The sequence below is a fragment of the Heloderma suspectum genome, chromosome 2 (assembly GCF_057233095.1).
Source record: "Heloderma suspectum isolate Gila_16-S chromosome 2, 16-S_ref, whole genome shotgun sequence".
Lineage (NCBI taxonomy): Eukaryota > Metazoa > Chordata > Lepidosauria > Squamata > Helodermatidae > Heloderma > Heloderma suspectum.
In genome coordinates, this window is record NC_139459.1 from 216449040 (window position 1) to 216463334 (window position 14295).

At 43.6% G+C, this 14295-nt stretch overlaps 1 protein-coding gene across 2 annotated transcripts; it reads right to left on the bottom strand.

The window, feature by feature from the left end:
- Positions 1 to 253: 253 nt before the first annotated feature.
- Positions 254 to 10315, bottom strand: NME1 (NME/NM23 nucleoside diphosphate kinase 1). 2 transcript variants are annotated; one of them, XM_084837920.1, is made up of 5 exons: positions 10105 to 10315; positions 8384 to 8507; positions 7765 to 7866; positions 5940 to 6052; positions 254 to 542 (listed from the first exon to the last, which is right to left on the bottom strand). In XM_084837920.1, the coding sequence occupies exons 2-5, from the start codon at positions 8504 to 8506 to the stop codon at positions 425 to 427; spliced, it is 456 nt and encodes a 151-aa protein (XP_084694046.1). In that variant the 5' UTR covers position 8507; positions 10105 to 10315; the 3' UTR covers positions 254 to 424. The 2 variants fall into 2 exon arrangements, with proteins under 2 accessions (XP_084694046.1, XP_084694047.1); XM_084837921.1 differs by lacking the exon at positions 10105 to 10315 and having other exon boundaries at positions 8384 to 9189.
- Positions 10316 to 14295: the final 3980 nt, after the last annotated feature.

Genomic DNA, 14295 nt, shown 5'->3' on the forward strand with positions numbered 1-14295 from the left:
CAGTACTAGCTTCTCATCTTTTAAACACACAGGAACAAGCTTAACATAAAATACTGGGTTGACTCCACTGAGTACAATCAATTTAGGTTAATCAGTCTAAGCATGTGCACTTGAAAACTGCGGAACAGGAGCAAAAAAATGTGCTCTTTCATATCCTTCACCCCATGACCTTTTCTAATTGGAATGATGAATTTAATATTTAATCAATATTAATTTATTTAATACGTAATAAATAAAGCTTTTTCTTCAAACAGCAAACATAATTACATCTATATTCGAAAACACTCAGGAAATTTTTCCACACATATACATGAAAGTGCATTGCAGAATTGGGAAAACAACCCTAGAGGATAATGGAGGTAGGGACTGTTACAAGGTCAAGAGTGCTACAAAGGGATAATAAACAAGGAATATATTCAGCTTTTCAGTCGTAGATCCACGAGTGATCACACCTTGTGTAGTCAACCAGTTCTTCAGGAGTGAACCATAGGTTAATTTCAGTCTCAGCACTTTCTACAGAGTCACTTCCATGAATTATATTTCTAAAGGGGAAAAGAATTAAAGAATTAATTCTACTGTGATCAGTGACACATTTGCACAAAACTATAAGTCAGAACTTTGGAGAATCCTGGCTAATTGTTCACAAGCAAACATGACCGTGCATGCTGCACCACCTGATAGCAACTCCTAAGCTCCTCCTGCCAGCCAGAGCACCTTTCGTAACCCGGAACTCAGCAGGAGGAAAAAATCTAGGCTTAACTCCAACAAGGCACAAGTGGACTTGCACTCACACGATGGGACTTTCCCTTGCTCGCCTCCCCCTGCAGCCTCCTGTGCCTCCCAAACTTTCTCCAGGGGCTCCCCCAGCCTTTGGGGGCAGATTGGGGGCGCAGGGATTTGCAGAGAGGAGGGGGGAAACTATTCTACCGCAATAATACAAGCCCAGCTAAAATGTATACCACAGGTTAGGAAAGGTAGCACCAAGTCCAAGAGGTCGCCGGCATGGTTAACGAGCAATGTTAAGGGAGCTATTAGAGAAAAGGGAGCTTCATTCTGAAAATGGAAGTTTTGCCCAAGTGGGGAAAACAAAATGCAGCACAAGCTTGCACAAAGACGATGTAAGCAGACAACAAAAGATGAAAAGAAGCAATTTGAAGACCATATCGCCAGCAACAACAAGGCCGACAATAAAGAATGCTTTAAATATATCAGAAGCAGAAAACCAGGGGCCGATCTACATTGCGCCCGCCATCACAATGAATTCAGTGTCCCGTCGGGTTAAAGGCTCTCGCATTAAAACGTGATTATTCACACTCACCCATTTTCCCTGTTGCAGTGCTTCATCGAATGTGCAAGCTCGGTTCACATGTTATAGAAATTTCAGTTGTAGTATGTCTGTTATCCCATGATTTTATAAGCTAGGCTATGTCTGTTTTACCTCAGTGTGAGACTGCCATGCTAAACAAAGACACAGCGCCTTATCAGAGACTCAGGAATGCCAAGAATGTGTTTACTAGAGTACAAGGCTACCTCTCTGCGCATGCCTAGATATGTCAAAGGTGCTGCCTGTCTTCTGTTTCCCTCTCAGCTAGACAAAAAGATTAGTACAGCGCAAGCGTAAGACAGCCCCAAAGGTCTTGCCTATATAAACTTTTGAATCACATCACTTGATTGTAACCTTTGTTGGAGCGTTAGCCCCAAGGGTTGCCTTATTCTGCAGAATAAAATCGTGTTGGACCAGATCTCTGCCTCCTCTCATTCTTGGTAAACAAATTGGAAAGTCTACCAGGGAAAAGAACACAATTTTTGTAACACACACTTGAGCGCTGTGCTGTTTTCCTGCGCACGCTTGTCTGATCTCGGGTGCTAAGCGGGGTCGGCCCCGGTCAGTAGTTGGATAGGTGACCGCCTGGGAATCAGACTTCCTGCACTGAGTAGGGGGTTGTTGTATCCCCTCAAATGAGACTAAGTTTTACCCCCTCCTCTCCCCCACTCTGGATTTTTTTTTTTTTTTAAATTCAGGCGTTATCCTCACAGAATCGGGGCTTCTCCGCGATGTTTTTTTTCTAATTGAGGCAAGATCTTCGAAGCTTCAAAGTTGTGAAGCATGTCTTCTTCCAGCTACCCATCGCATAGCTTCCTCAGCAGCAGTTGCACAACTTTGGAAGCCGGAAGAAGACATGGGGCCAGTGAGAGCTGTGATTGGGCAGGAGGGAAATACAAACACCGCCGCATATGGACAGGCGGGGGAGGGGACTACGACTGGATATGGTAGCGAAGGCGGAAAATCAGAGCACATTAAGGGGAAATACTGGGATATTAGGGTATTGAAAGCGGGAGCACAGAAGTGGGAAATTCTGGTTCCAATTTGAGGCGGCTACTGCGTAGTGTGAAAGGCGGGCAATGAAACCTCATTGGAAGCGAAAAAAGGCGGTAAGTGTAGATCCAGCCCAGCTTAGGGAGGCAGTTGGACCATTGGGTGACAATGGAGTTAAAGGAGTACTGAAGGAGGACAAGGAGATTGCAGGGAAGTTGAATGAATTCTTTTCATCCATCTTCACTGCAGAAGATATAGGACAGATACCTCTGGCTGAACTGATGTTTTTAGGAAGGGAGACTGAGGCAAGTAGTGGTGACGAAAGATGAAGTTCTCAACCATATTGATAAATTGAAAGTAAATAAATCGCCAGGCCCTAATAGTATCCATCCTAGAATTCTTAAAGAACTCAAATATGAAATTGCTGATCTTCTAACCAAAATATGCAACATGTCCCTAAGGCAGCCTCTATACCAGAGGACTGGAAGATGGCCAGCGTAACACTAGTTTAAAAAAAAAAAAGGATCCAGGGGTGATCTGGGAAATTACAGGCTGGTTAGCTTAAACGTGTGTTCCAGGTAAATTGGTTGAAGGCAATATTAAAGATAAAATTAGTAAGCATATAGAAAGACAAGCCCTGCTGAAAAAGAATCAATACAGCTTCTGCAAAAGTAAGTCCTGTCTCACTAACCTTTTAGAGTTCTTTGAGAGTGTAAATAAACATGTAGACAAGGGTGATCCGGTAGAGATTGTTTACTTGGACTTCCAAAAGGCTGAAAATGCTTTTCAGCCTGTTCAGAAATGATCAGGAATTAGGAGTGAGCAGTGAACTGGCCAAGTTTGTGGATGACACCAAATTATTTAGGGTGGTTAAAACAAAAAGGGATTGGGAAGAGCTCCAAAAGATCTCTTCAAACTGGCAGAATGGGCATCTAAATGGCTAATGTGGTCCAATGTAAGCAAGTTTAAAGTGATGCACGTTGGGGCAAAAATCCCAGCTTCAAGTATAGCTGATGGGATCTGAGCGAATGGTGACTGACCAGGAAAGAGATCTTGGGGTTATGGTGGACAGCTCAATGAAGATGTCACCCCAATGTGTGGCCACTGTAAAAAAAGGCAAACTTAATGTTAGGCAGAATCAGAAAAGGAATTGAGAATAAAACTGCCAATATCATTACTGCCCCTACACAAATAGATGGTGCAACCACACTTGGAATACTGTATACAGTTGTGGTCACCACACCAAAAAAATGATACTGTAGAATTGGAAAAAGCATCTCCCCTATGAGAGAAGGTTGCAACAGCTGGGATTGTTTAGCCTGGAAAAAAGGAGGGTAAATGGAGACATGATAGAGGTCTACAAAATTATGCGTGGTGTGGAGAATGTGGATAGGGAGACATTTTTCTCCCTCACTCAAAATACCAGAACCTGGGGTCATCCCATGAAGCTGATTGGTGGGAGATTCGGGACAGATAAAAGAAAGTACTTCTTCACATAGCACATAGTTAAACTACGAAATTCAGTACCACAAGATGTAGTGATGGCCACCAATTTGGATGGTTTTAAAAGGGGGCTGAACAAATTCCTGGAGGAAAAGGATATCAGTGGTTACTAGTCTTGATGGCTATGTGCTACCTCCAGTACCAGAGGCAATGAGCCTCACTGCTGGGAACATGGATGGGAGGGTGCTGTGACTAGATGGGAGGGTGCTGTTACCATTGCTGGGAAGGGGCCAAGCAGGAGTGATGAGGACATATCATGAATGCTTGGCCAGGATTCTTCAGAATTCTGCCTTATCATTTTGTGTGAATGCACTTACACAAGCAGAAGTAAAGACATGTACAAATATGTTTTTTTTTGCTCTTTTGTTTTGTCAAAGGGACAAGGAAAAACATATATTTTTCCATTTTCATCTTGCATATAGCCTTGCAAGAATGAGTATACACATGGAGTCACACTTTAATTTTTTTTGGATGGATGTATCAATCTGTGTTCAATAACTACTCACTAGTACTAAGAATGTAATGCTTGTGATCCACGTCTATCTAAGACGAGGAGTTGGGTCCAGATCGTTGGTTCCACCAGTGGAAGGCCACTGCTTGCAGAATGGGACTTTAACATTTTATTTATTTATTAATTTATTTATTATTAAATTTATTAATCGCCCCTCTGGCTGGTCACCCAGCCACTCTGGGCGATGTACAACATACAATAAAACAGTTTAAAACAATAAAATTCTACAATAAAAGCATTTTCTAAAATACCCTAACCCACCCCAAATGCCTGCCTGAACAACCACGTTTTTAATGCACGACGGAAGCTCATTAAAGAGGGGGCATGACGGAGTTCCCCAGGGAGGGAGTCCCACAGAGTGGGGGCCACCACAGAAAAGGCCCTCTCCCTCGTCCCCACCAGTCTAGCTGTCCTGGCTGATGGGACAGAGAGAAGGCCATCCGAGGCTGATCTTGTTAAGCGGCCTGTCTGGTGCTGCTGGAGGCGCTCCTTAAGATAGCCTGGGCCAGAACCATATAGGGTTTTAAAGGTCAAAACCAACACCTTGAATTTGGCCCGGAAAACAACTGGTAACCAGTGCAACTCCTTCAGCACTGGAGTGATGTGATCTCGCTGGCGGCTGCCTTTAATCAGGCGAGCCGCCGCGTTCTGTACCAGCTGCAGTTTCCAAACCGTCTTCAAGGGTAACCCCACGTAGAGCGCATTACAGTAGTCTAAACGAGAGGAGACCAGGGCATGTACTACCGATGGGAGCAGATGGTCGGGAAGGAAGGGGCGCAGCCGTCGTATCAGATGGAGTTGATACAGCGCTGTCCGGCTCACAGCTGACACCTGAGCCTCCATGGACAGCTGGGAGTCCAAAATGACCCCCAGGCTGCGGACCTGGTCTTTCAAGGGTAGCTGTACCCCAGCTGTACATCCGCTCCTTCCCCCTGCACCCCCGCCCACGTACCCTCCAACTCTGCTCCAGAAGCTGGAGGGCCCTGCAGGGGAGAGGAGAGGATGTGGAATTCCCTTTCTGTGAGTGGTGTCCTTCCACTGGCGGAATGAAGGATCTGGATCCAACCCAAAATGTTTCTTTTCCAAAGGAACGCTTTCAACCGCATTAAAAGTTCCCAAGTCCAAATGTCAAATCACATTCCACAATTTTACAATACCACTTGTAAGACAAGGCTATTGTAATGTTAAGGACACCCTCAAAGTAGGAGTATCATTCCATGTATTCCTTTTAAAGTAACACTGAAGTGCTATGAGAGTATTAATGTTGTTAGCAGGCCAGCCTTGCCCAAAATCTGCTACCCCAAGGCCATCACATGTAGTATCATAAGGAAATGTGGCAGTTGAGACTGAGGCACCAGCAGCCATCAGGAGCAGTAAAGAAAACTGCTGAGACAATAGGAAATGGCTGGTATATTAGGCCTGTTGTGATCTACAAGACACTACCTGAAAATCAGCTGCTCCGATCTTCCCTAACCATACCTTTACACTCCAAATGTCTGCATTTTCATTCAAAAGATTCACACAGATATAACATTTTTATTCTCAATCATACATGTAGACTAAAACTAGTCAGCAATTTAATTTTATGGAGGACAATTCAGAATTTACCTGCCAACTTGCACACAAAAGTCTCCACGAATTGTGCCAGGCTTGGAATCTGCAGGATTCGTTTCTCCCAGCATTATTCTACCCGTCTTAACTACATTAAGGCCTTCCCATACCTTCAACAACCAAAGTACTGAGATTAAAAATGACTGCCATAGTAAATTATAGCAAGAGTTAGAATATCACATTCTCACCAATTTCACCACAGTGTCAATAAGGCTCATTCTGTACACATAGTTAACAGCAGCAGACAATATGCTAATCTAATATAGGCACCCTATTCCAAAGCTTTCCGTGGCCTTTATGTATGGACAGTGGCCAGAATCCAGTATAGCATTAACCACATTTAAGCCTCACTGATTTTGATGGAACTGACAGTGCATGACTGTGCGCTGCATTATGGCCAATGTACTGAGCAAAAAATTTGTAGGTGTTGCTCACATTTACATATGAAACTGCTTTATGCTGAGTGAGCATTGGCCCATCTATTACCGTTCCATCTGCTCTCACTCAGAGCAACTTTCCAAACATTTCTTAGGCAAGATCTTTCTCAGTCCAACTAATATATTAGGCCATCTTCCTTCAAGGAAGCTCTTCTGTTTTAGGGCTATGGTCCATGGGGTCACAAAGAGTCAGACACGACTTAACGACTGAACAACAACAATGTTCTTTGTGTCCAAATACTGTTGCTCAGAAAATTATTTTTTTTCTTAATCTAGCAGGGCCTCTGCAATTAGTACTGCTATGTCGAAAATAATTCTATGTGCACCATGGACATACCATGGAATAGTGCTGGTGATGTGACTGATAACATGCCACACAAGCTCTCCCAATGCCATTTCAAGTTAGTAATCTTTCAAAGCTTCCCCCTCCTACTTTTGTGGCTAAGTGCTCCCACATCGTAGTCAGTGAGGACTAACAAGTTGGACATACATTTTAGAATAAATAAATACCAGGTTGGACCCACGTAGTCATATTTAGTGTGTTGTTCAGTCGTGTCCGACTCTTCGTGACCCCATGGTCCATAGCACGCCAGGCCTTCCTGTCCTGTGCTCTCTCCCGGAGCGTGCTCAAGTTCATATTCATTGCACATATTTAGTGTACACCTACTGAAATTAAGTTATTTATGACTAGCTTAAATACCATTGATTTCAGTGGATCCACTCTAAGTATGACTACATTTGGATCAAACTCAATCAACGTTTTGGCTTACAACTCCCATCACCTAGCCAGCATAGCCAATGGTGAACAGTGGTGTAGTGGTAAATTTTGAAGTGCAGGCACTCATCATGACATTCCCCACAGCCACACCCCCAAGGAGAATCCAACATTGCAGGCAGCTGTGTTGATCCATATCAACAAACTAGGATTTTTCTGCTAGGAGCAGGTCTTTTGTAAAGTAAATGGGCCCATTCAGAACCAACCCACTCCAACATACCTTACATTACAACAAAGAATGATTTGTTGTTGCTGGAAAAATGCATCCCCCCCCCCCCCCAGCAACTGTGAGAATTGCAGCTAAGCTCAGAAGGAACAGGGAATTCTGAGGGGGGACGACATTGCTGCTCATAAAAAAGTGCCAGCTCTGCATCCCTGCGAGCCGTGGCTCCACTATGACACTGATGGTGAGGAATGATAGGAGTTGTAGGCCAAAACATCCTGAGGGTCGCAAGTGGAATAACTGAAGTCCATTCAAGCATACAGTCCGAGGATACTAACAAGAGCCCATAGGCCAAATGTGATCTGGATTACCCTCCTCTTCTTAATGTTTGCTGTGTATAATTGATTTACTTGTAAAGAAAGCCAGGTTTATTGTTTGAAGAGTTACCATGGCTACGACAGGCCCAGAGTGCATATATTCAACTAAACCAGCATAGAATGGCCTGTCTTTCAGGTTGATGTAGTGTTCTCTGAGAAGATCTTCAGCGGCCTGCAGGAACAAAACGCTTAACGTAAGAACTTAAGAGCAGGTTAGATCACATAAAATTAGCCGCATGAGTAGTATTAATCCTTAAATTGCATGCTTGCTTTTCAAAGGCTAGTTCCAGCACTTTGTTAGAAGAGTAGTTTAGTTGGACAGTACAGATTTGAAATATTTATGCTGGTTTCTTCAGTGAGGTGCTTTCCACTTAGGTCCATTCAATAATGCTTAAACAGTTTTTGCAGCTCCAAGAATATATGAAGTGCTAAGTGCTATTTAAAATATACCTCTAAGGACACACCTTTCAGAATATTCACCTCTAAGGACAGCCACTTACTAAAATTAGACTACTCAGCATGTCTTTATCTTCTGCTAGTTACTGGAAAGTTTCCAAAATATTAGGTTATCTTGTAAAGGAACTTATACTTCTGCCTGAAGTCCATTTTGAGAAGTACGCAACATATTGACTTTCAATGGATGACAGAGTATCTTGACAGAAGAGGCACTGAAAAAGAAGAAAACTTACATGCATGAATTTCATGGCTACCAGTCTGAATCCCTTCTGTTCAAATCGCTTGATAATTTCTCCCACCAAGCCCCGCTGTACTCCATCAGGCTTGATGGCAATGAAGGTGCGTTCAGCCATCATCCTACCACACAAGCAAATAGTGGCAACAGAATCAAGAATCAAATCTAGCTACAAGAGAAGTCTAAATGGTAAGGAATACAGTTTGTCACAGCACTGTGCTGTAGGATTAAACCAAGGACAACTCATCAGCTGAACGGATTAGGCAGAGTGTACACAGAATATTTACATCACATCAGAACAAAACTGCACAGCAGTGGTTCCACAAATATGCCAAGTAGCTGGTTATACAATCACTTGAGGGATGAAGAATATAGAAATATTGCAGTTAATTAAAAAGGGATTATATTATGTACTCCAAATAACACAGTAAATAAGATCTAGCACAAAGAAAACTGAAATAACCTTTTCCATAACTTTGTTCTAGTATGTCAGGCATATCTAACAGGTTATCAGAGCAAAATTATTACATTACCTACTTACATTCAAAAGATTCCTCCAAGGTCAAAGAACTATGGTTAAACTTGAAACGTGGTAACTTGACTTCACTTTCCATATAGTACAGAAGTGATCACAGTTCATACAAGATGCAGTGTTTGAATGAAGATAAACACTATACTTAACAGATTTCACTGTTTTCAGAGCATACAATCTCGCACTCTGATCCTAAATAAATTTCTTAGGAATGTCCTACTGATTTCATTGAAACCTTCTTTCAAGTACGCTTTTTAGGAGCGAAGAGTCATGTTATTGTAAACTACCTTCAACGTCATCCCAATACTGGTTATTGTACATGTGCCACTTTAACTAGTATCCTTAGTTACCTTCAAGCCCTTGCAAAAAACTGCAGGCATTCAAGTTCCCCACAGCTTCAATAGCAATGATCTCCTGTAGAGTTACGATCACCAATTTTTCCCCAGGGATCCATTCCTCAAATGTCCATGTGTTTGCTACACCTCCTTCCCCACTGCTCGACCAGCAAATCCCTACTCTAATAAAATCTAGGCACACACCAACCTGAGTCCCAATATGCCATGCTATCTTCAGTGGGCAGCACTCCATAAGCACACCTTTGCATTCACCTCACAATCTCTCATGCATCCCTTTCCTTATAGCTTCCTCTGTAGTTGTGCCTCCACAATGCCTCCTAAAACCTGAGGCACCTCTAGCTTCCAGATAGGGCTTTTATTGGGCCATTGCCCTCATTAAAAGAATTTTACAGGGGGTCCAAATGTCGACACCTTCCACTTGTAGCTTAGCTCTGCTGTGTTTCCCCACGGCTTCTTCCAGTTTCCCCCCCCCCCTTACATCCATTAAGGGTGCTTCCAGATGGAGGGCTCTTGGCACTACCAATGAGAAGGCACTGTGCAGCTACTCCATCTTTCTTAATGGACTTTCTACAGTAAGAGAAAAGATGGAAGAAACGGTGGGAACACACAAGAGGGTGATGAGTGGAAGATGACAATGGCTGGGCCCACAGTAAAATTCCGTGAATGAGGCAGAGTGACGACACCAGGAAAGCCTCATCTGGACGCACCCTAAGTAAGAAAAAATGGAATAGCTCCACAGTGCCTTCTGATTGTTAACGTATCCCTCGGTCTGGAAGCAGCCCAGATCCACCAGTGTCCTTTGACTCCACAATTCCCCCTTGCCCCTTATGCTCCTGTACTTGTCTCCTGGGTGCTGCTGCTGTGCTTGCTGAGTGGCTCGTGCTGGCAGCTGTGGTAACACCACGACGGCTACAGCCCCCAGCCTGGCAACAGCCCAGATTCACAGCAGGAGTCTTTCTGACAGGAGGCCTGTCCCCACATGCCCATTCGCTGTCTCTTCTTCTGTCCTCCTCCCTTCTTCAGCTTATTAGTAAAGCAGGGCGAGCTTCCTGGGGCTGTGGACGCCATCTACTGTTGGTTTCAAAAAGACCACTTTGCTTGCTTCTATGTATTATTCAGGCTCCTTGATCCTCCCCCAAACAACAAAGAGTGGTGTGGCACATCTGCGGCACTGCCTTAATAAATGCATTTAAGTATTTGAGGGAGCAATCCTAAGGCCACTAGACAGTGGCTAGATGGCCATAGGATATGGTATTTTCCGGGAACCGACCTCCCCAGAGTTCTTCGATGTCCTCCTCCAGAACATCTCTGTCCTCCACACTCACAAGAGGAGTGTGGAGTGGCCAGAAAGGGGTGTGGCTGGGGGCATTCCGGGGCGGGGAGAGCGCAGCTGCCTGTGCGACACGTCCTATATGTTGTACAGCAGCCTCCTTCTCTGCTCCGTGCTCCCGCGGCTAGACAACCACAATCGGCTGTCTAATCGAAAAAGCAGGGCAGGAGGAGTGCAGAGGGAACGATCCCCTCCGTGCTCCTCCTGCCCTGCTTTGGATGGGCGGCCACCTATCTAGATAGGATTGCGCCCTTAGGTGTCGCAAGATTTTTGTTTTTGTTGCAACAGGCTTAACAGGGCTACCCCTTTGCAATTAAAATTCCACTCCAACTGGGCTGTCTTTAAATATCCCCTGCAGCTCATTCATAGTCGATTCCATAACCAGCACTTGGAGTTTTTCTTTCCGCATGTATCACATTGTGTATTCAAAGACTCTTGATCCCAATTCACTCATGAGATCCTCAGCATTGTTGAGAGTTCTTCTTCCCCACCAGCTAACAAGTGTGATTATTATACCTTGACCTTGCTTAGCTCTGATATGTTTGGAACCATGGGGATATCTCTTTAACTAGAACTTAGATTAGTCCATGTCATGGTGTCTGTTGAAATACTGTAATAAATAAAACTCTCCCAGGATTTTTTTTTTAAAAGGCTGCTAGGCCACAATCACATGTGCATTTTAAAGTGCCTGAATGATTCAGAAACACCCACTCTTCAGTTAATGCCATTATCACTGTCCCCCCAAATGCCTTCCTCACTTTAACTGTCACCAGAGCCCCTGTAGTTAGTGTGGTGGCAGGCACTTCCCCATCTACCTTCTCTGGGTGGTGGCCCATCCTGCTCTGCAACAAGTTTTAGATGTAATCCCAGAGATACCTATGTCAGGGTGGACACTGAGCCCATAGAATCCCAGAGTAGTTCTGATTCTGAGGAAGAGGAGTCGCTCCTGGGAGAGGAGTGCGCTCCTCTTTCCCAGGGCCAACAGCTGACGGAGATTCCTCCCACCAGCATTCCTAGCTTAGATAGCAGTCCTGGGAGTGACAGAGCATGGGGAGCAGACTTGATGGACGTGCGACACCGACACAGAGAGCGGCGCCAAATGGAGGGCGCAGAAAGGAGGCGTAGTGCCCGGTTGGCGCACAAACACCAGCTGCGCCCAGAGGATCCAAGGGAAAAGGGGAGGGACTCTCCCTAGTCCTTAGGTTCAGGGGTCTACCAGTAATTCCCTTTCAAACAGGGACCAACTGTTCCAACTTAGGGCATAGGTACTCTGCTGCTCATATCTAGTTGCTAACAGTAGAGTTGTTAAGTTGTAAAAGAGGAATAAAGCTTTGAAAAGAATCCCTTTGTCTGTGTCTGGACTTGGCTACTGGATTAGACTGAGAGAGGCTTCCAAGGAGCCCTTGACAACCTTTCTATTCCACCCCACCACTGTTTATATTACTTTCCTCCACCCCACTTTGCACTGAAACTGGCAATGTCCAGGGAAAGCTTCATCAGTTTCACTGATGTCCTACCTAACGCTAAATGTTCAGTCTGCTGGCCATTAGCGTGGAAATACATTATACATATGTCTGAACATTTCTTAATACAAACATCTTAGGTTTGTCATGAGAGTGTTCGATTCTGCCTTTAGGATTATACTTCATGAATCTGATGAAGTGGATTCTAGTCTGTGAAAGCTTAAACCATAATAAATGTGTTAAGTCTTTAAGGTGTCACAAGACTCTTGTTTTTGCTGCAAGAAACTAATAGCACAATCCTATCCATGTCCACTCAGAAGGAAGTCCCACTGAGATAAATTGGTACAGATACAAACATCTTAGGTAAATTAGGACTGCGGCCTAATACAGCTACTCCTCTGGAAATTATTTAAATAAATTACAGTTCAAACTTAAGAGGGCCTCTGGTAACATCAAATGGATTTCCATGAACTTCCTCTCTGTTTTTACTGCCTACCCCATCCATGTTCTTTTGTGCTATTTCAAGAAGGGTAGATAGGTGTGGTTTTCTCAAATCTTGATCCCACCTCCCAAAATGTTCAATAACAGGAAACCTTGACTTAAAGAAAAAGGTGAAGATATTTGGTGCTCTTGCCGGGCTAGTAGAAGGTCATTAAAAAAGTATCAACATCTTTGCAGACTGTCTGATTTTTTCAATTAACATTTTATTGAAATATTATTTTAATTGTATACATGAACAATCCCCAGTTCCCCCTCCCTCTATTTTCCCCATTTAACTTCTCCCCACATGCTTGAAAAATTACAAATAGAATTAAATAGCTAAACAAATTAAGAAAAAAGATGCATAGGTATCAAAACATGCATCAGACAAAATATTCCTGATTTATGGCCAAAATTCACACAATTGATATCCCCCTCAGGCATGGTCTAAGTGTTGCTGCTTGCATAAGCAGCAATGTAAGCACACATAGCCATTCCTTTTCAGAATCTTTCTTGAACTAAAGGTTTATCTTAAACATACTTGAGCTAGAAAATGTCTAAAATGTTCACATGCCTGTGACTTCTAGAAAGCAAATGGAGAATACACTAGCTTGAGCTCACCAACTGCCCCACAAAATTCTCCATTTGTACTGTTAATTGTTCTAACTATTATGACTTTGCCACTTCTGCTTTATTTTCACAGAAGTTGCTGACAGAGGTAATAAGAAAGCAGAATCTGGCTACAATGCAAAGTTGCCACATGCATCATCTCTGTCTCACGCCCCTGCGACACAGTCGGTGACGCTCACGCTAAGTAGTGTTGGAATGCATTCAGAACATCACGAGACTTAAATCTGAACACACCCATACTTTCCCCAGCCTCTGTAGTTGCCATTCTGCCTCTTCTGAATAAGAAGCTGACAGACTTGTAGCCTTTCTTTGTGCCCTACTCTCAGCTCCTAGCACAAAAGGAACTCCCTTCCCACTCCCACTGTAAGGCTCTTCACCCTGTCAACACATGACCTTTTCTTCACAGACTACAACGGTACATGTTTTAAAGTCGCAAGATATATTATTTTGTTATTGGCTGCTTTTACCTCATAACATTCCGTAATTTTTGTACATTTAGGGGGGCTTTCTGAGACTATAGGGTATACAAGGTTTTAAAGTTTTCTTCTATTATCCCCTTTCCCATTAACATTTTGTTTTAATCCTTTAGTCCCAAACCCCCAACAAAAATGAAGCCTAAATAGGCGCAAAAGCATTTTGCTCACGTTCATCCCTTGTTACCTTTCTCTTCTGTTACCTCTTCATCATCCCCAGCATTGAAATTTAAGTTGCAAGGTCCTTAGGGCAGAAACTTTTTTTTTTTTGGTTTAACTTGAAGTTGATTCTACAACGGACGATGCCCATGAATGATGTTGTATAAATAAAAATACAGGTTCTAAAACTGCTAAACACATACTTGGGGAGGCGGACAAGGAAACTGAAGTTCATAATACTCCGATTTAAACCTGAGATTTAAAATCATGTTCAATTTTAGGTCTGCGGTGTTCCCCTACCCTTGTGAAGCTTACGATGTTTAGCAACGTTGGACCTTTCTCACTCACACCCCGAGAGGCTTCAAGTTATTCGAGGCTGTCATTACTGACCACCCGCACGCCACTGGGGTCATCGGCACCCACCCACCTTACCATTTGTCCCCATGAGCCGCCCCTCTTCCTACAAAGCAAATAGTCCAACCAGCCA

Bases quoted from the DNA above. Each gene is read 5' to 3' on its own strand.
- NME1 (XM_084837920.1), bottom strand. From the start codon at position 8,506: ATGATGGCTGAACGCACCTTCATTGCCATCAAGCCTGATGGAGTACAG. The intron at 7,867-8,383 runs GTAAGTTTTCTT...TTGTTCCTGCAG, and splicing joins TAGCCATGAAATTCATGCAT to GCCGCTGAAGATCTTCTCAG. The intron at 543-5,939 runs GTAAATTCTGAA...TTTCCCCTTTAG, and splicing joins TTTTGTGTGCAAGTTGGCAG to AAATATAATTCATGGAAGTG.